General features: G+C 35.3%; 1 protein-coding gene across 1 annotated transcript; it reads right to left on the bottom strand.

Moving 5' to 3' along the window:
* Positions 1–3,661: 3,661 nt before the first annotated feature.
* Positions 3,662–9,720, bottom strand: LOC117336718 (A-agglutinin anchorage subunit-like). Its single transcript, XM_033897331.1, has 5 exons — positions 9,689–9,720; positions 6,540–6,736; positions 5,898–6,110; positions 4,886–5,335; positions 3,662–4,241 (listed from the first exon to the last, which is right to left on the bottom strand). The coding sequence occupies exons 1-5, from the start codon at positions 9,718–9,720 to the stop codon at positions 3,901–3,903; spliced, it is 1,233 nt and encodes a 410-aa protein (XP_033753222.1). The 3' UTR covers positions 3,662–3,900.
* Between the last annotated feature and the right edge of the window lie 12,635 nt (positions 9,721–22,355).

Raw genomic sequence — 22,355 nt, 5'->3', positions numbered from 1 at the left:
CATATTTCATTGGAACAGATCTAGACAGTAGATGGCGTATTGGTGAATGTGGTTACCAAATATGGTCATATTTCTCAGTCCAGTTCTTGATGGCAATAACCGAACATTAATGTTCGTTTAAAAAGTAACTGATATGACCCTGTTTTTAGCGATGTACAATGTACTAGGCAGGATAGGGAAGTTCCATTCGATGATTTGGAATTTATTTTATGGCTTAGTAGAAGATATGTTACCCATTCTTATACCGATATATGTGGTCTTTCTATTTTCACTTTTAATGTCTACACAGAAGTTTATTGAACTCGTAAAAAAAAAAAAAAAAAAAACCTGGCACGTCCTATAATGACAATTACAAGGATGGATTATATACTGGTGCTGCATTTAAAGTGATGGATGAAATCATAATTATCACAATTACAAGGATGAATTAGATACCGGTGTCACAATTACAAAGATGGATTAGATACTGGTTTCACAATTACAAGGATGGATTGGATACTGGTGCCACAATTACAAGGATGGATTATATATTGGTATCACAATTACAATGATGGATTAGATACTGGTGTCACAATTACAAGGATGGATTATATACTGGTATCACAATTACAAGGATGGATTAGATACTGGTGTCACAATTACAAGGATGGATTATATACTGGTATCACAATTACAAGGATGGATTAGATACTGGTATCACAATTACAAGGATTGATTAGATACTGGTAACACAAATACAAGGATGGATTAGATAATGGTATCACAAATACAAGGATGGATTATATACTGGTGTCACAATTACAAGGATTGATTAGATACTGGTATCACAGTCACAAGGATGGATTATATACTGGTAACACAAATACAAGGATGGATTAGATACTGGTGTCACAATTACAAGGATGGATCATATACTGGTATCACAATTACAAGGATGGATTAGATAGTGGTATCACAGTCACAAGGATGGATTAGATACTGGCTTCACAATTACAAGGATTGATTATATACTGGCTTCACAATTACAAGGATGGATTAGATACTGGTAACACAATTACAAGGATGGATTAGATACTGGTGTCACAATTACAAGGATTGATTAGATACTGGCTTCACAATTACAAGGATGGATTAGATACTGGCTTCACAATTACAAGGATGGATTAGATACTGGCTTCACAATTACAAGGATGGATTAGATACTGGCTTCACAATTACAAGGATGGATTAGATACTGGCTTCACAATTACAAGGATTGATTAGATACTGGCTTCACAATTACAAGGATGGATTAGATACTGGCTTCACAATTACAAGGATGGATTAGATACTGGTAACACAATTACAAGGATGGATTGGATACTGGTGTCACAATTACAAGGATGGATTAGATACTGGTAGCACAATTACAAAGATGGATTATATACTGGTATCACAGTTACAAGGATGGATTAGATACTGGTGTCACAATTACAAGAATGGATTAGATACTGGTATCACAATTACAAAGATGGATTAGATACTTGTGACACAATTACAAGGATGGATTAGATACTGGTATCACAATTACAAAGATGGATTAGATACTGGTGTCAAAATTACAAGAATGGATTAGATACTTGTGACACAATTACAGAGATGGATTAGATAGTGGTGTCACAATTACAAGGATGGATTAGACACTGGTGTCACAATTACAAGGATGGATTAGATATTGGTGTCACAATTACAAAGATGGATTAGATATTGGTATATTAATTACAAGAATGGATTAGATACTGGTGTCACAATTACAAGGATGGATTAGATACTGGTAACACAATTACAAGGATGGATTAGATACTGGTGTCACAATTACAAGGATGGATTAGATACTGGTATATTAATTACAAGAATGGATTAGATACTGGTATCACAGTTACAAGGATGGATTAGATAGTGGTGACACAATTACAAGGATGGATTATATATTGGTGTCACAATTACAAGGATGGATTAGATATTAGTATCACAATTACAAGGATGGATTAGATATTGGTGTCACAATTACAAGGATGGATTAGATACTGGTATCACAGTTACAAGGATGGATTAGATACTGGTATCACAGTTACAAGGATGGATTAGATACTGGTATCACAGTTACAAGGATGGATTAGATTCTGGTATCACAGTTACAAGGATGGATTAGATACTGGTATCACAGTTACAAGGATGGATTAGATATTGGTATCACAGTTACAAGGATGGATTATATACTGGTGTCAAAATTACAAGGATGGATTAGATACTGGTGTCACAGTTACAAGGATGGATTATATACTGGTGTCAAAATTACAAGGATGGATTATATACTGGTGTCACAATTACAATGATGGATTAGATACTGGTGTCATAGTTACAAGGATGGATTAGATACTGGTAGCACAATTACAAGGATGGATTATATATTGGTACCACAATTACAAGGATGGATTAGATACTGGTGTCAAAATTACAAGGATGGATTAGATACTGGTGTCACAGTCACAAGGATGGATTATATATTGGTATCACAATTACAAGGATGGATTAGATATTGGTATCACAATTACAAGGATGGATTATATACTGGTATCACAATTACAAGTAAGGATTAGATAGTGGTGAAATAATTACCAGAATGGATTAGATACCGGTGTCACAATTACAAGGATGGATTAGATACTGGTGTCACAATTACAAGGATGGATTAGGTATTGGTATCACAAGTAAAAGGATGGATTAGATACTGGTGTCACGATTACTAGGATGGATTAGATACTGGTATCACAGTTACAAGGATGGATTAGATATTGGTATCACAATTACAAGGATGGATTAGATACTGGTATCACAAGTACAATGATGGATTAGATAGTGGTGTCACAATTACAAGGATGGATTAGATACTGGTATCACAAGTACAATGATGGATTAGATATTGGTATCACAATTACAATGATTGATTAGATACTGGTGTCATAGTTACAAGGATGGATTAGATACTGGTAACACAATTACAAGGATGGATTATATATTGGTATCACAATTACAAGGATGGATTATATACTGGTGTCACAATTACAAGGATGGATTAGATACCGGTATCACAGTTACAAGGATGGATTAGACACTGGTATCACAATTACAAGGATTGATTAGATACTGGTGTCACAATTACAAGTATGGATTAGATACATGTACTGGTGTCAAAATTACAAGGATGGATTAGATACTGGTGTCACAATTACAAGGATGGATTAGATACTGGTATCACCATTACAAGGATGGATTAGATACTGGTATCACCATTACAAGGATGGATTAGATACTGGTATCACAATTACAAGGATGGATTAGATATTGGTAACACAATTACAAGGATGGATTAGATATTGGTATCACAAGTACAAAGTTTGACTAACGAACAAACAAACAAACAAACAAACAAACAAACGAAAATGTTTTCGAATGAAAAACAAGCGATATTGTACTGCTGAAATGATTTACACTTTAGAAAAATACTACCGTACCAAATTCGAGAAAGATAGACAGAAAATATAACAACATAAAACTAAAAAAAAAAAAAAAAAAGATTTAATTTTTTTTTTTGTTCAACTAAATTAATATCAGTAATGTAAAAGCAACTTGTAAATTGCTGTGTCAAGGTCAAATAAATAGGGCTTGATTGGATATCTGATCATTGATATCATACACTATGAAAATAAAAGAAATTATCTCATCCATATCAGCAGGGATTTGCAAAGGTACGCTTGACTTCAATAATGTTTATCAAGAAGTTCAGGTTCGCTTTACTGGAGTTCTGTTTGTCTGGAGTGTTCAGATCCGCTTGAGCGGAGAAATGTTTGCCAGGAGTGTTCAGATGCATTTGAGAGGAGTAGCGTTTTCAACTGTACGATCGGAATTTCTCAGGCGTGATATGAAGTGTTGGAGTTCCCGCGTGAATCTGCCCATATCCAGGAGTATGATGAATCCAGGAATCAAACAGATGATCAGTGTGCCCACATAACCGATGTTGGCTGCAGATTGTCGGTCGTCGGGGGCACTCGTCAGTTTACGTTTGAACGAAGACAGTTCCTTTCGGTTGACGCTCAGCTGTTCCTTTAACTTACTGATGCTCTCCTTCAACTCATCTAGGCCAATTTGCTTGCTTTTTATACAAGAGCAGTGGCTGCAGGACATGGGCGGGGTCTCTGTCTCTGAAAGTAGACACATGTTTGTGTTTTTAACTCCGGTTGTTTATTTTCCATGTTAATAGTTTGTTTATCTTATCACGTTAACTCTTTATATTCAATTGCAAGGTGCATGTTGATATATTCATGATGTATTAGTTACGAAAATTGAAACTTCAATTGTGTCAAGAAGGTGCATATTATTAACTTGATTAAAACGTTGCTATCCTTGTATAAAGTGTATAACGCAGAACAGCTCTGATTGTGTGTATCATTATGGCCATATTGCAATTCAAATGTTGAACTTGATGGTTTTCAACAAAACCGTTATATTCGGACTCGACAAGCATGTTAATTGTGTCTCCTTTTGGCATCCTCATATTACTCTATCAAAGTAATGTTGGTTTATACATATCAAATCTGTAAAGTATATGAAGTCTTTAGGGCAAGTTAAACTTTTGCTCTCTCGTCCATTCGTCAAATTTATTTCTGATATCAACTGATTGTTTTGTTTGATCCTGACTCTGTGTTGCTATGGTTCTTTTTACTAATTACCAAAACATTTGATTACTTTCCTTTAAATTCCGTATGTATGAGAACTATTACTACTTAAAAAAAATAAACAAACAAAAACCGTTTCAGTAGGATATATTGATGTTGTTGTAACCAACCTTGAATTGTTGCTGTTTCCGTATAGACGGAAGTGAATAGAGTGGTAAGTGGTGATGTTGACTCGGACGACGATTTTTCGACTGTTACTGGTTCTGGACTACTAGATTGAAGGTCAGCAGGGCCCGCCAGTTTACTTGCGGCTGTCGATGAAGTTATACTAATGACGGCTGTCGATGTAGACACACTACTGGGGGCTGTCGATGTAGACACACTACTGGGGGCTGTCGATGTAGACACACTACTGGGGGCTGTCGATGTAGACACACTACTAGGGGCTGTCGATGTAGACACACTACTAGGGGCTGTCGATGTAGACACGCTACTGGAAGTTGTCGATGTTGTACTGCTTGGTGTCATTTGAGTTAGTTTTGACACAGAATTAGAACATATGTTTTGGAGGTCGCTTATGCTACCTGTGACGTCATTTGGAGCGTTTGTTCTCAGCAGATCTACAAAGGAAATGCAGTGCATTATTTGCCTATACTGATATACTGAGGAATTATCTAGAAATTATCAAAACAGATTAAGTAATTATAAATTGATCTTCATACATACAATATCATGTATCATAACAAAACTGTGTAACGCCTCGCTTATGTTATGAAAATATATCTTTTTTTTACGACAGAACCTTTTGTTGACCCTTAGACTGGCACATTCCCCTTTTGTACTCCTTACTTTTAACACTGACTGTTTAAGCACACACCTAGACTTGAAGCAAAATGCTATCAGATGGGAAATTCACAACCTAGCAGGACAGAACAAATCTAAATTATGATTAATGAAGCAAAACAAGCTGGTCATTATCAGTGAGATCAAGCCGCTTCTTCATCCGTTTTACTTTTAAAAAATAGCTCTTTTATAACAACAATACTTATTACGTTCCTATGTCATAATAACAAAAATAATGCTTAATTTCATAACGGGGACTTCCTATTATTAACACCCCCCCCCCCCCCAAAAAAAAAAAAACCAAAAAAAAACAACCCATATAACATCTGTGATACTTACCTCTCATATACAGGGTTCCCTTTGCAAATGATGATGTCCCGGTGAAGAATTCAAGTAAAGAACACGTAGAAGATGAATATTTGAATCCAACACAACGGTCAAATGCTATGCACGTTGGGTAACAATCGAGCGGCGATGAAATTTCACTTACTTCTACGACAGCGCTTTTCACATCAGTCATAACGTTCACTCGGGTAAAGCATTTGTCAATTTCTGCAAAACATAAGCACGCATATCGAGAAAAACATGTAAAGAAATCTTATTTTACTTAAGATAATGAAAATAAAAACATATCTTTCATGGGAATCATTGATAATGTGTAACACTTCAAAAAAAAAAAAAAATAAATAAATAAAAAATAAAAAAAATTACTACAGTGTACGAACTTTCTATAAAAATGACATAGTTTTGACTGTAGAAAAGCACGACACATATAGTATCCATGTAAGGGTTTTGACGTGATTTGTTTTTATTCTGAAATATTATGACTATCATTTGATGTCATGTGAATGTAATTCAAAATTAAATCAAGTTTTCAATTCGATTAGAAGAACAATATATGGTTTTAATAGATATTGCCTAAAATGTATGTGTACTATCTGCACTATATTGTCTAATTACATTACTATAGTATATAGTTACCTAATGTAGATGCTTGACACACATACGGTAGTTCAGTGGTACATGACTCAGCTTTCAACACGCTGCCGACCGCTAACAGAAAGCACGCTTCTTTGGATTCAAAGTCTTCCTCTAAGTAGCTGGCATCAACTCCCGAACAGCCATCTTGCCACTTGGCTTCCCCATCTTTGGCTTTGTACGCTCCCAACCAAACGTTACTAAATTAGAAATATACAGTTTATTGAAGGAAACATCGAAGTGTGATGAAACACAGAGTTATTTCTGTTTCATTAACTTAAACCCTGATATAATGATATGTGTCCTTATTAACTACAAATAGATTTACATAATTTACGAGATGGATTAATTGTTTGTAGAATGCATTGTTTGTAGAATGCATTGTTGGTAGAATGAATTGTTTGCAGAATGCATTGTTTGTAGAATGAATTGTTTGTAGAATGCATTGTTTGTAGAATGAATTGTTTGTAGAATGAATTGTTTGTATAGTACATTGTTTGGATAATCCTTTGTTTGTAAAATGCATAGTTTTTTGCAGAATGCATTGGTTGTAGAATGTATTGTTTGTAGAATCCAATTTTTGTAAAACGTATTGTTTGTAGAATTCATTGTTAGTATAATCCCTTGTGTGTAGAATGGAATATTTGTAAAATACATTGGTTGTAGAATGCATTGTTTATAGAATCCATTTTTTGGTAGAAAGCATTGTTTGTAGATTTCATCGTTAGTATAATCTATTGTTTGTAGAATGTATTGTTTACTTATCAGAACAGTCACACTATTGGAAGAATTCGGCTTCCACATTCATACCCCTACTTGATCGTGTCATGGTTCATACTAGCATTACCAAGGTATCTCACAATGAGTTTAATACATATACAGAAATTAATTTAAATTTGATGTTAGCAGTTATGTTATTCTGTCTTGTTGTAATCACAATTCAATATTAGTTTATTAGTTCGTTTATTTGATACTATGTTTGATCTAAATGTAATACTTTGTATTCTACTTCTGATTAATGGATGGAATAACTGTGATCAATATAACTATAGCATAACTAATGAAAACAATCATATCATTTTTTTGGTAAGGTAATATAATTGATAAACCTCCTTTTAACAATAATGACCTTGGAGGGCTGGCAAACAAAGACGGTAGGGTGCTCTTCATCAGGTTATAGAGATAGGTATACTGTGAATTTGCCGTAATCTGAGCTAGGGTCATATGTCCTTCCTCACAGATTGCTTTTGCGTCAAACCAGGACTTCGTCTGGGTATAAAACTTGTACATGCACCATTCAAAATCTAAAAAAGAACACAGTGTTCATTCTAAAATTTGTCAATACCGATAGAGAGTAAACTTATTGCGACATCATTATCAATTAGCATCAATTATATTCAATGCAATGCAACATAATATGAATTTCTGATTAAGAATTTGATTTCGATCAATCATCTATAAACTATGTAATTATAGCCTTTGATTTTGGTCTCGAAACGGTTTTAAAAAGCAGAGAAAGAAATATCGACCGAAGACGAAGATATATTTTCAGGTAAATAAAACCACGTATTGACCGAAATCAAAAGGCTATATCAGGTTTATTATAAAATGATTTATTTTTTGCTTAACAATGTAAGTAAAACTATTAAATATAATGATAAGGACTGTTATTTGAAATATTTGTAGATATTTAATCAAGTTTTAATTTTGGTAATGCTAATCATATAAGGATGATCGTTACTTGATGACGTAATTAAAATGGTTGATGGCGTAATGTATCTTGGTTAAAATGAACACCAGTCCGCCGACATGGTAATCGGCCCTAATTGACCTTTGCCAGTCAGAGACATGGTGATCGGTCAAAATCTACCCTTTGCAGTCAGAGACATTACAACGGCCCAAGTCGATCTTTGGCAGTTAGGGACATGTCTGACCGACCTTAACCGGCCTTTGACAGTCAGAGATATTGTGATTGTCCAGATGGGACTTTGGCGTTCAGTCTTGCATAGTCAGGACAATGTGTGATCGTCCTGGTTCTATAAGTCTGTTTGAGGTCATCACGTTGTTCCCGACATTGTGAGTTTTAAAATCTTCTCATGAACAATAAACAGACTGTTTTGGGTTTGTTTTTTCTGTTGCTAGGCTTAGGAGGTGGAAGAAAGCCGGAGTACCCGGAGAAAAACCACCGGCCTACGGTCAGTACCTGGCAACTTGTACACGTGGGTTTCGAGCTCGCAACCCAGTGGAGGAGGGCTAGTGATAAATAGTCGGACACCTTAACCACTCGGCCACCGCGGACTCCTAATGAAAAAAAAAAAAAAAAAAAAAAAAACAACAACACCGCAATCAACTATCAACCGTATTTGTAATTGTAATACGTACATTCAAGGGAAGATTATATTACACCAATCTAGCTGTATATCCTATCCTTACACTCACATTCAATTACAAGAATCCTGATTAAATCTTGAAAATCAGATTTAGGATAATCTGGAACATTTGATGTTACGAGGAACATAACATGATAATGTAAATAGCTACCTTCTTTGTCTCCATTTATAAACAAGAAACTTGGAACAGTGGCGACAACCAAAATGAATCCCAGGAAACTTGCAGCGTACATCTTGAAAATCTGAAAATGATAATTAAAAAAATAAGTTATAGCACTAATTCCCTACAACCTCACTTTATCAGATATTATCGGCACCAAAAGCGTATGGATCAAGACAAATGATTGACTATCAACAATTTGATCACTATTTATGCCATTTCGCTGTCAAGTCTTATGATAACGTGATATTACGTGGTATATCATTGATATTCTTAATGCCAATAATCTTATTTGGATACGGTTTATTCCAGAAAGACATTAAATGAAGTTTGCATTTTGAAAACCTTGAAAGAGTTTTTTGACAAGTCTTGAACATCCGCTAGTTAACACGTTTCTTCCATCAAAACCTTTGAATTTTCTACTCGCATCACTCTCTTTTTCCATTTCATAATCATTTCATGAACTATTTGTTTGAGAAGAAATACGAACGAATCATGGTAATCGTCTCAAATGTTTTGACAGAAAATATGTCCCAATTTTTACGACCATTACGATTCTATCAATTTTCCTCAAGACTGAATCCCACGACCATCAAACTCACCAAGCTTCCTCTAATATAGACAACTTGGCCATGTTCAAACATATTATAACAAAACGTTACAGGTAGTTGTAGAACATATTGACGGAAGACGTAAACAAGAAGATTTCATGAACATGTTCACGACTTCGAAGATCAGAGATATTATGACTAACTATGTCAGGAGTCCTACGCGAATGCTACATTTGTATGCTTACATAGCGTTCCAAGATATGCGTTGTGCGCACGATATATTCACGCTAGAATATGTATGTGTTTGCACCGCGAAGACATATTTTGGTACAAATTGGCGATCACAAGGACGTGGACTGGATAAATATTGAATAAGGAATAAGTGATGAATAATAATTAAACGTTCCGGCGGATTTTGATAATAAAACTGATTTTTTTTTCTCCGATTATATTTAAGAATAAAAGCAATTTATTGTTACCGAACGTTATTTATCTGGAGCTCGGTAAAACTGAGTTATCACACGGGGTTCCATGACCTTATTTGTTTCCATTTGCCAATCGAGGTATGACATATGGCGGGTGTCATAGATCCAATCGCAACTGTATATCAAGCTTTTTTTTTATATACTAATTGAATTAAGTCATCAAAACATTGGCACAAGTGCAAGATAATATTCATCACAGAATTACGTAATATTTATTCGTTAACAAGTGAAAACCATGAGTCTTTTTCTCATAGGACAGGCGAATGAAGACTTTCCATGTTTTTCACCACAGCGACTATCGTTGCACGTAATTTATTTTTGGTTACGCGAATGGGTTATTACGTGTGTGCCTTGCAAAATATTCATAGTTTCCTGTCTTTTCATTTTATTGGTTCAGTGAGCAATATACATTTAGTTTAAACAATAATTATCTATTAATCAAAATAGTCAATACATATACAAGTATTTTTATGGGATGGGAAAACAAGCTTAGAGCTTATATTAATTCTTTTCCCATGAACATACAAAGGCAAATATAAATCTTCGGAACTGGAACACCTTACATCAATATGAAATGAAATAATAATATTTATTGGTTACAATTAAAACCAATTGACATATATACATGTGATGAATAGAATTAATAGTAGACATAGCGACTTTGACGATATACATTTATTATCCTTGGTTTTGGGGGAACATGGATATTTGTTAACCCAAGGCGTGTCATACTCACGAGGAAATATATATTACTCTTGGGGATCCTAGCACGCCTTGGGTGAATACACATTCACACTTCTCCCCTTAGCAAGAACAATGAGTTCTTTATTATATCGAAAAAAAAAAAAAAAAAAAAAAAATCACAAATCACTGTCATATTCCATTGGTTCAAGTTAATTGAATTTGATATTTTTTCGACTTTCCTTCGAAAACTCATAAAACATCTTAAATAGAGACTTTGTTGATTTCCTTGTGTTAAAATCCTTCTTTTATGAAATAATATTATCTATTGTTTCCTCACTATTATTTTGTTACAATTTGCACTCCGCTATATTTGTTGGGTGTCTGGTATCATTCGAAACTTGCAGAGCTTCGGACATGAAAAAGCATTTCTAAATATGTGCGACACGATGGGGACGGCTAAGTCGCTATCGGGCCACAATTTGACTAGTGTTTTATCGGCCTGGTATGTAAGCAATTGAACCAAATACACCATAACATAAACGATATTATAATATTTTATGGCTGACAGAGTCGGTGTATAAACAAGCTGACATCGCTCAAAATTTGTTGATTTTTCATAACATGAATGCCTTCTAGGGAACAACCAACCAATTGAAAAAATAGATTTTTGAAACATCTCCTGTGTATAGAAAGTTGAGCCAAGGATAAAATGTCTGGCAGCCACTGATTGGCCAATATGTTATAAAGTAAGAAAATAGATATGTAGCCTGATACGTAACTATCCATAAGAAATGTTGATATAAATTTCGGAAGTCCGATTGAATGTTTTCCCCAAAAGTTCAGTTAATAATAATTAACAGGTAAACATTTCAGATTTTTGAGAATTTTTACTGCGAAATTCACCCATTTTCAAAATGGCTACCCTGGAGAAAATTTGAGCTGAAGGACCCAACCAAAACACAAACAGGAAGACGAATGGAAACGAGGTTGATAGTTATAAGAATTATGGATGATGTGTATGGATGTGATTCGGACACTGTTGGCGAACTACATAAATGTATGCTGACTTGGATATTTATGTCTTGATATAATAAAACATGAGGAATGGCGATATTGGAATGGTGCGATATTTCGGTGACAATATGTTTAGTTAAACTTTTATGATTTGAACTTCAATGACTCGATTTTCTCGCTGCATCGAACTCTTTGCTTGGTCCCGAAATTTTCTCACTATATAACGCCACTAACGAACCTATGAATGGTTGGACTTTTTTTTTTACAAATCGAAGTTTTTGATGTATCTATTTTAGAAAACTGTTAGCTATTATATTATAGGTAATTGACATATCATGATTTAAACAAAAAATACCTGTACTGACCACTGGACAGCTGTTTGTCGTGACCCCCGCGGCAAGATTTCACAAATCTCAAAAATAACCCCCTGACTGACGATAGGGATAACGATAGCGTGTGTTGTTTAATCCCGATTAAGTGGTTACTTAATAATCAGGTCCATTTTATAGATAAATTGTGTATTTGGAAGCCGTGACATTTAATTACTCCAGAAAAAATCTCCGCCGCCATTGAAATCAGCGGTCGCTGAGTAAATTTTACGAAAAATAAAATAAGCGGATCAATTTAAAACACACACTAATAGAGATGTTTTTACTCATACTCGAAGTGTCACGTTTCAAACGAATGCATTAATAATCGGGTAAATCACTTATTTGTCATTCAATCATGCATTATCCGAAGGATTTATATACTCGATTGGCATTTCGTGTGCGGTGTACATATTTTGCTGTATCTGTTTAGCATGTCACAGTTTGTTTTGCAAACGATACATTTTCTTTAATTAATAAATTGCTTAATTAATTAAAACATTTTTATCAACCATGACTAATTCGAAGTCACACTGTATTAAATTTTTTCTGTTGTTCTCTTGAACTGTGTTGTGAACCAAGTAAAAATCAAGTAGTACCAATTCAAATGGAAGGAACGAAATAACTTTTTAGGTGAAAAAGGAAGATTTACCTACTCACTTAATAAGATAATTCCATATACAGAAGACACAAGGTAGTTCACTAAAGAAAAAGATACACTTTAAAACGTTGAATCAACCCAAAAAGAATCATGCTAGATTAAAACCAAGGTATCTCGCCATATAACATTCCTATATTCCTGTATATGTCCACAAGGCGGATGTATTGTCATACTTTTAGGACTTTAAAGCGATTTTGTCTATTTTTTTTCTATTTGTTTTACGTGTATTAGTGCATCATTTATGATCCTACAAGAAACCTGAAATTCCTATAACAAGTCCAATAATCATCAGGTATGGATTCGGTACGAGGAGACGTTTGTTCTCCTATCTCATGATTCACCTGCGTCACCACTGTTATACATTATTCATCAGACCAATCAGAGGTTAACAATTTATCATGAAAACTCAATAGTTAGAAATGATGACGGGGAAGGAAATCGATTTTGGCATAAATCAATTACGGGTGCTTAGTAGAGGTGCTAGATGGAGAAACAAACTATTGCATTTAACTCTAGAGATAGGAACAGAGATAGATACTGATTCCAATGTAAAGTGTAATCCATATGATAGGTAAACCGGTCCACCTAATGAGTGTCCTGTGGGGAATGAGTGTCCCGTGGGAGGTTTTTCACGGCCCGCAATTCGTTAAGTAATATTTTTAAATATTTTTTTCTGTATCATACAGATGAACGTCGAACCCATTACCATACCATGAAAATACGTATATTGCAGGCGTAATAAAGTTATTTTTTGTAGAATTCTTATAAACGGACTTTGGGAGAAAATACGTATATTGCAGGCGTAATAAAGTTATTTCTTGTTTAATTCTTATAAACGGACTTGGGGAGAAAATAGGTGTATTTGTAATTCTTATATAACGGACATAGTTTTAAAGTTTGAGCAGTTCAATCACCAGTGACCATGCCTGCGGCAAGGTACCCGAGGTTGGCACGGCGCCACAGGACACTCACTAGTTAGCCTAGTCCAAACTGTATTCGAAAGGTAAACAAAATCACGGGGCGTGCGAACACCTCGCGGGACACCCTGCAATGTAACTTTGACGGTACATTTATATAATATGCACTCGTGCAATCAAGGTCAACTTTTGCATGGTAATAGGCTCAATGTGCATTTGTATGATACGGAAAAAATAATTTTAAATATCATTTAATGAGTTGCGGGGCGTGCAAAAACAATCACAGGACACTCATTCCTCACAGGACACTCGTATGTTTATGGCAACGTAACTTCGTGTTCGCCGGTACATTTGTATAGTATGCACTCGTTATATCAAAGTCAAATTTTACATGTTAATAGGTTAGATATTCATCTATATGATACAGAAAAAATAATTCTAAAATATCATTTAATGAATGGCGGGGCGTGCAAAAACACTCACAGGACACTCATTCCTCACAGGTCACATTCCTCGCAGGACACTCGCAGTTTTATGGCACCGTTACTTCGTCTTCGCCGTTACATTTGCATGTCATGCACCCATCCAATCAAAGTCAGATTTTGCATGTTATTAGGTTTAATATTCATCTGTATGATACAGAAAAAAATAATTTTAAAATATCGTTTAATGAATTGCGGGGCGTGCGAAAACCTCACAGGACACTCGCTTGTGCACTGCACCGTAACTATGTCGTTAAAAATGCATAATATGCATACGTCCAATCCAAGTCAAATTTGGCATGTTAATGGGTTCGATGTTCATCTGTATGATACAGAAAAAAATATTTTAAAATATCACTTAACGAATTGCGGGGCATGAAAAAACTCTCACAGGACACTCATTCCTCACAGGACACTCATTTCTCACAGGACACTCATTCCTCACAGGACACTCATTAGGCACACCCTCTCATGTTCAGTATAGAAATTTAAACCATACGAGTGGAAAAAAGAAACGCAAGTTAGGTTTTTCTAATATGACATTAGACATGTTTCTAAATTCAATTAAATTTCACACCGATCGAAATACCTCCTTGCAATGTAAAATTATAGTCAGTTTGACCCCGCTCGATGGTGCATGCTTTCACAAGATTTTTCAAGAAAGCGTGCATAAGAGGTACTCTTACGCACTATATGCGAACATTGAAACAGTACAGATCATCTACACATTTCTTTTCGAAGCAAAATGCCGCGATTGAGTGAAGTCGCTTGGGGTCGCTAGGGGTAGAGCTATTGCTCTGATAATTTCAGGGACATTCGCTAGGTCATGTAGCCCAGCAATATGTTATACATGAGACAACACTATCTTACTTTTGGTGTGAGAAAGGGGGATCTTAATCCGAGGTGAGAGATTGTTAAATTCCCAAACACGAGGCTTGCCGAGTGTTTGGGAGCTTAAAAATCTCCCTCCGAGGGTTGAGATCCCCCCATCTCATCCCCAAAAGTTAACTCTTATACTTATTTTAATTTCTTTTGTGAATGATATTGATATTTAACAGTCAAGCGTTCCGCGTCAGGTCATAGTGACGTCACCATATCGAGAATAAAAGCACGTTCAAAGAGCACGTGTAGCTTGTCTTTTCCCTAGGATGAGATAAGAACATGTCACCCCGGTGAAAACTGCGGATATCCCCATCCAAAGTAAAAGAAATACCACTCTCGCACCTCCGTAACCGATCTCAGACTGTGACGGAGACGGCACGTCAAGTTGTCGGCACTGATTGTCGCCAAGTTTATCTGTGAACGGTTATGAATCGGTTACTGGATTTTCATTGAAGGCCACGATGTCCCTATGTCGCTCTGCTACAAACGCAGAGACAACATCAACGTCGAATGCAATGGACTGACGAGTCACGCTTTACGGTTAACAGGTCAGATGGATAACAACGGGTCTATTGACGTCATGGTGAGCGATATTCTGACGCATGCGTAACGGAAAGCGACAAATTGGGGAAGGGTTTGTTATGGTATGTGCAAGGATATCTTGTGAAAAACACCTCTCGTGGTTATCCATTAATCTTACAGTAGTAATATGTCGGGATCAGGTCTTGTAACTACGCGTTCTTTAGCTTATCCATCAACAATAAGAAGAGTTAGTCAGGAGGGTTAGAAAGGGCGTCAACGTCCCATATAAAGTCGCTCAACTCACGCAGGCCCTTATTCAGGAATAACTTAAAATATCCCTCACAGGGCAATGAATATATTGATGGGGAGAGTGAGTGCAACGACTGATGCCAGGGACGGGCGCTACTGATTTGGATGAGGAAACGGCGTAGTGTACCATTATCATAACGGTATTCACGCAAACACTGTATGTGATAGGATAATAAAAAGCATCAAAATGTATTCCGTAATGATGAAATGATCAAGAAACCTACAATATCATCAAAGAATATTATGAAAAGAATAACTATCGAATTTAAACTTGCGTTTTTTTTCCGCTTGATAAGATGTTTTTAGTAGGTAGCTATACAATAAAAAGGGGATAGTTGTCTCTGCCTCTAAAGAATACAACACTACATGTATCTTTAATAATTTTTTTAACAATTCTCTCTCTCTCTCTCTCCCCCCCCCCCCCCCCAAAAAAAAATGTCTATCCCACAGTCATTAAAACAGTGGGCCAGTCATTCCCATAATACAATTTTTCAGAGGGGAAATCTACATATTCAAACCTTTACAGAAATACAATATGGTGTCATATGAAACACTTTCACATTCGTGCAATAACGGAATATTCCTTCGGCTAATTTGAAATTCAAACATCTACCGCATTACTAAATACGTTCTGCCTGTGTTCACAACATCAGCAAATGAGTAATGCTCACAAAAATTGTCAAATCTTAAACTCCAAACCTGATACAACCCGAACCCACTGTCATCGTTTCTACTAACTTTCCATCATAAATGATAGGAGTCGCATTCACATGAAGGATACGCTTTGAAAAAAGATGTTGCTGATATCGTTTTGTATTACATTAAAACTAATAGGTTAAAAAAAATAAAAATTAAAAAAAAACAACAAAAAACAAAAAAAAACAAAAAAAACTAAACCCAACAACAAACAAAGAAACAAAACAAAAAACTGACAAACATTGAAACAATTTGGACATCAAGTCTGTGCAGATAGTTGACAAGATGCTTTTGTTAGATAAAGATCCAAACAAACAACGTACCTTGACATGTATAAGGTGATGCCGTATTCTGAGAGCGTGAGTGCCAATACTTACAAACTCTTCACCTGTCCTTCTAATTGTTAAATGTTTCGACGAATATAAGTCATTTTAAATCACACACCGTGTATGGTTTGATAGAAGTTAAGATATCACAATTATTTTTGAAATTTACGTTAAACAGTTAAGGTTACTCTTCGATTTGCCTGTATGAATAAGATGCAGGATCGTTTGTGACAGCAAACATATTATCTTGAAAGGCTCGTCTGCAGCTGGTCTTATGGATAGGTTTTGATTTCTGATGACGTCACATTTGTCATGTGATCTGGAAGCATGATCTACAAATCTGAAAAACTAAAACAGGTTATGTGATTGATCTAGAGTTGTAATTATGCAATTGATTGCAATTTCGATAAATACATATGCATGGTTCAAGCATGGAATTATTAATAACCGTCTGAGTAGCATTACTGACGAACCGTACTGGGAATACAGGCAGATGTCAAAATACATCGGAATATTGCACAATCTAATGATGAGCTAAATTGTTAGACGTGATAATACCAAATAAGATTTATTCGTAATTATGTATCGCCTTTTATATGGGTACTCGCGTATATATTTGAAAAGACTTATGAAATCCATAGGATGTATTTAAAGAAATTAATGAAATCCATTGATTGAAATCCAAGTAAAAAAAAAAAATCCCAAAAAATCGTCGAAATGCTAGTAAAGAGTGCAATGCATTCTGCCATACATCTTACAATACACCTATAACAAATGTTTGGTTGCTTTAGTTATACAGAATCTAAACGAAAATCTTTAACGTTGATTTGGTTTCCAAAGTCCAGAAATTGAATATCTTTACACATACAAAAAAAGCTACTAGATTGTTTGATTTTCCACAAACTACTCTTACACTGAGTCCATTTTATAACTGTGCTGTGTTATTATCTGAGACAACGAAAATATTGATCTATATTGATATCGGCGATACTCCACGGATGACGATCATATAGGCTCTCGAGGATGTAATAATGATGTATCAATTCCCACAATCATATCTAAATGTGCCATGTCACTGTCATAAACATTGTAGAATGTTGAGAAAATAATATATTTGTATTAAAACAAATAATACAGTTAGAACAGCAACAACAACAACAACAACAACAACAACAACAGTAACGCCTGAAAACAGGGATGATTGGTCTGTTTTCATGCATGATTGTTTCTAGACATTTTTATAGAACAAAATGCTTTGCAAACACTTGTAACACAATCGATAAAATGATAAACTATAGTTTTGATTGATTTAGAGTTTTCACACAAAGGGGCACCGCAGGGGAATTCATCCTAAGCTTTCACAAGATATACGATTCTGGTATTTTCGTGTTATTATGTTTAATATAATTATGTTCTTATTCCGGATTAATAGAATGTTAACCTATTTTTTTCCGATTCTTGACTAGAGCAGAGCCCCTGATCAAAGGTCACGTCCGCCCTGTAACACCCAAGTCAGTCTTTGGCTTTGTTTTCGAGTTCTGTTATCTGGGACACTTTTCCTCTGTGATTCAGGGCGCCAGTCATGCTGACTGAAATCAACTATAGTTTGCAGGCATGATTTAATGGTAGAAATCTACGAAAACAGTTTCTACGTTCCCATGAATAATTTGTTGTGTTTATGGCGTTAAAATGTCCAATATCTCATTTATCTACACTTGCAAATGTTATAAGTATGTTACTGTTTTCTCTTTGACAAGGAAAAAAAACTTGAATAACATTACTAAACACGTCACAATTCACCCGTTTTGTATCGCTCACAGTCACGCATTTAATGTGCTCCTCGTGAGATATCGGGCAATTATTACCTATCAATTATGCATAAAACGACTGACTTAATTATCGTTTTGACAAATTGCGTGAAAAATGCGCCAAAGAACGGCTATAAATATAGCTGTATAAATGTTAAATTAAACGTGACAAAAAAAACCCCCAAAAGATTGTTGTCCCCGTCAAATCTAGCGAAACCATATTTTGAAAACATCCAGCAGTAAACACTTCCATATATACATGTATGACTCTCGGTGTTAGTTGAAGGCCTAAAGGCATACTGGGCATCAAAACAAGTATTTTGTTACAGCGTTCCCAGCATAACTATAACACGTAGACTTTTGTATATTGACAGGTTTTAGCAATGCGTGTAGGATAGCGCACGGTAACCTTAAGAGAACATACGTTTTAGCTCTCTGGACGGAGTCCAAGAGAGCTTACGCAGTCATTCTCATGTTTTTGCCGGAAGTACAATTATTAAAATTTTGTGTACAGAAGATATAAGAAACAGTGGGACTGTCAGAATGGATTTCAAGACACATGATTGGGGTCGACACGAACTAGATTTGACAAGAAATTTGAGTTGTTAAATGTTTTCATTTTCGAGTAATCGTCAATTTACGGTGTCATTTTGGACATACTCGGTGTCACAGGGACATGCCGAACGTTATTCTGAGGAGTTATGAGGCAACGTTCCTATATCAACCCACTGTAATGTGTATATAGTAATGTGCTGCAACACACGTATCCCTGTGCCGCTGCAAAAAATTGCTGCTATGCGTGTTACTTTATACACATTATGTCGTCTGCTACAGTGTACAGTGTCTCGCGAGGTATACGTATACGTCCCTGGCAAACACTGATATGAAACATTACTATGTGAACGGATTTTGACAATATTTCGTCATGTTATGAAGAAATGTCCATAGTTTCTTCTCATATTTATTTATTTTTCCGTTGAGTATTTATGGAGCAATACAGAATTATCTACACTGATAATTTCCGTGTGGCGCCATTTCTCTATATGACGTTACTAAAATAACGTCAAAATGGCGTTCAAAAAATTAGGTATTGTAAAAACAAATTTGATTTCTCTAGTCATATACATCGGAAAACAGTGAAAATATGAGATGAAACAGGAAACAATTCTCTATAAGAGTACACAATTTAATTTAAAACGATCAATACACAAAGTCAGGAAAATTCATTGAAAAATTTGAAAATACAAAGAATATATAGCAAAATAAAAAAAAAATTGAAGGACTAAAATTGGCACGTAACTGTATATACAAACAAGTTGGATTTCAAATCAACGTCCATAGAGCTACGAGGCCCTTGGCCTCTTGTTGTTTCATACTTAAAGTAACTGAATGAAAATTTGCATATACATGTAAATGCTGGTTTTCTACAGCTTATCTATTAAGGAGAGGGTAACATGTCCCGCTTGCCTCTCATGTTATTGTTCGTTGTTATGGGCATGATTTTGCTATTAATATGATCATGTAGTGAGACAATAGGAATTATAATTAATTAACATCACTTCTGTAATTGTCCGGAATTATGCAAGACCATTCTAAAAATGATTTGCAAGAACTAAAGAGCCAATATTGAAACATGTGTTTTGTTCGCAGATATCTACTAACAAGTGATTCCCAGATAAAATATACAACATCGTGGAGAATCCTTACTTAGGAACCCGTCAACTGCCAATCAAGTGTCCCCTCGTTGACTTAACCCCTGTCTTTTAGGTTGACACAATTTATACCAATCGAGGGGCTACAAAAGCAGACTGTACGGATGACTTGAGGTGCAATTCCTTGCAGATTACATATGAGTTCAATGGGGAACAACACGATTTATCACTTAGTATTGAGTGGGATTTGGATATGGTCATGGTGATTCAAGTGGAATTACCAATGGTTGAAATGACAGAAATAGTTTCCATCCTTCGCCGCCCCGACCCTCTAAGTCGAAGATATTTCTCAAAGTTGTTGATATATGTAAGATTATTTGTTAATCGAGGTTTGTTTTCTTTATATCTTTGTATTTTGCATAACGCATCCCCGTTAATAGTGTCCTCCATTATATAAGCACCTTAACTTCGTCACTAATTTGTCCTTGTCTTTATTTCCCCATTTACAATGCTGTACGTGCTCAATAAGCATTTCAAATGAAAGTAAACATTGCCCTCTGTATAACGACGGCCCTCTTAGGACACTCGCATATTATTAAGGTCAAGTGACTGGCAAATGCGGTAACATTAACACCGTCATAGTTTTTTGCAAAGTGCAACCTCTAAATCACTTTTCAATAATGTATCTTGAATCAATGGAAAGAGTATATCAATATGCATCTGAAAAGCCCTATGCATCTGATTGATTTTAACGATTTCCTTCAAAAACGTTGATTTATTGTCAGCGAAAGGCTCAAAGGCTCGAAAGGAAAACAAATAAAAGTAAAAAAAAAAAAATAATATATATAAAACATTACTATTTAACCTCCACTTAGAAAAGGGATACAGATCATTTTGTTTGTGTATTCGTCCTTCCGTCCATCGGTATATATGCGTCCCTATTTAGGACCGAGACCACAATTAGCTTCGCTATATGTTTCATTGTAACATTAAAATTCATAATAAATTCCCAATATCTCATATGCAACTTTCCATCTCACCTGGCCAAGACCAACATCTGAGAAGCAAAATATAAAAGTTTCAACCCAGCATGTTCAGCATTTTCTGGAGATAGCTGTCAAAATGTGTCACCAACGTGGATTACAAAAAAAATGTATATACATCCGGGTCAGGGGTAGAGGTCAAATCAGGACTCATTACACAGGGGCCTGGAGCACATAATAAATGATCAATATTATTGTTTTACATCACAAAACCTAGATTGACATCTCTACTATAAATCCACATTAAATTCATCAACAGAAATCAAGTTCAAAGAGGCATTTGATTTGTTTTCCTGAAATACATACATTTTTGAGGGGACTTCATTCGTGGGGCCTGAACCAGGAAGTACTTAATTGTGGTCTCAGTCCTATTATATAGCAGTCGATCTATCTGTTGATGTCTGCATTTGATTTCTGACTTGATCTTTCATATCGAAGAAAACGAATGCAACTATGTCGCCGAAATGTTTTAACAATGAGTCATCTACCCAAAACAAACTACAGCATTGTACGCTGTCTATGGCTGTCACACATTGCACTGCATAACTCTTTTTTTGCGTTGCCTGTATGAATACTAGTAAATGTATATGAATATTAGGTCATTCCTTTGCCTTTATAAAGGTATATGATACGTACGGATTGAAGATTTGTAAGATCACTTGTTTAAATCAAATAGCAGGTATGACACACGCAAACTAAAATGTACTTTACTAGTTCTTTCAAAATAATCCTTTCCTTACCTAAGATATTGGCATGCGTATTTACGCAAATTATATATCTATTTATATCGCTAAAGATATCATTTGTTATGTTTCCAACGAATACGACACAAAAAGTAGCAATTATAGCCATACCTGTTCACTTGGAGT

Source organism: Pecten maximus, chromosome 10 (genome assembly GCF_902652985.1).
Source record: "Pecten maximus chromosome 10, xPecMax1.1, whole genome shotgun sequence".
NCBI lineage: Eukaryota > Metazoa > Mollusca > Bivalvia > Pectinida > Pectinidae > Pecten > Pecten maximus.
The sequence above is the reverse complement of the archived record's forward strand: the minus strand, read 5'-3'. Positions and strand labels throughout refer to the sequence as shown.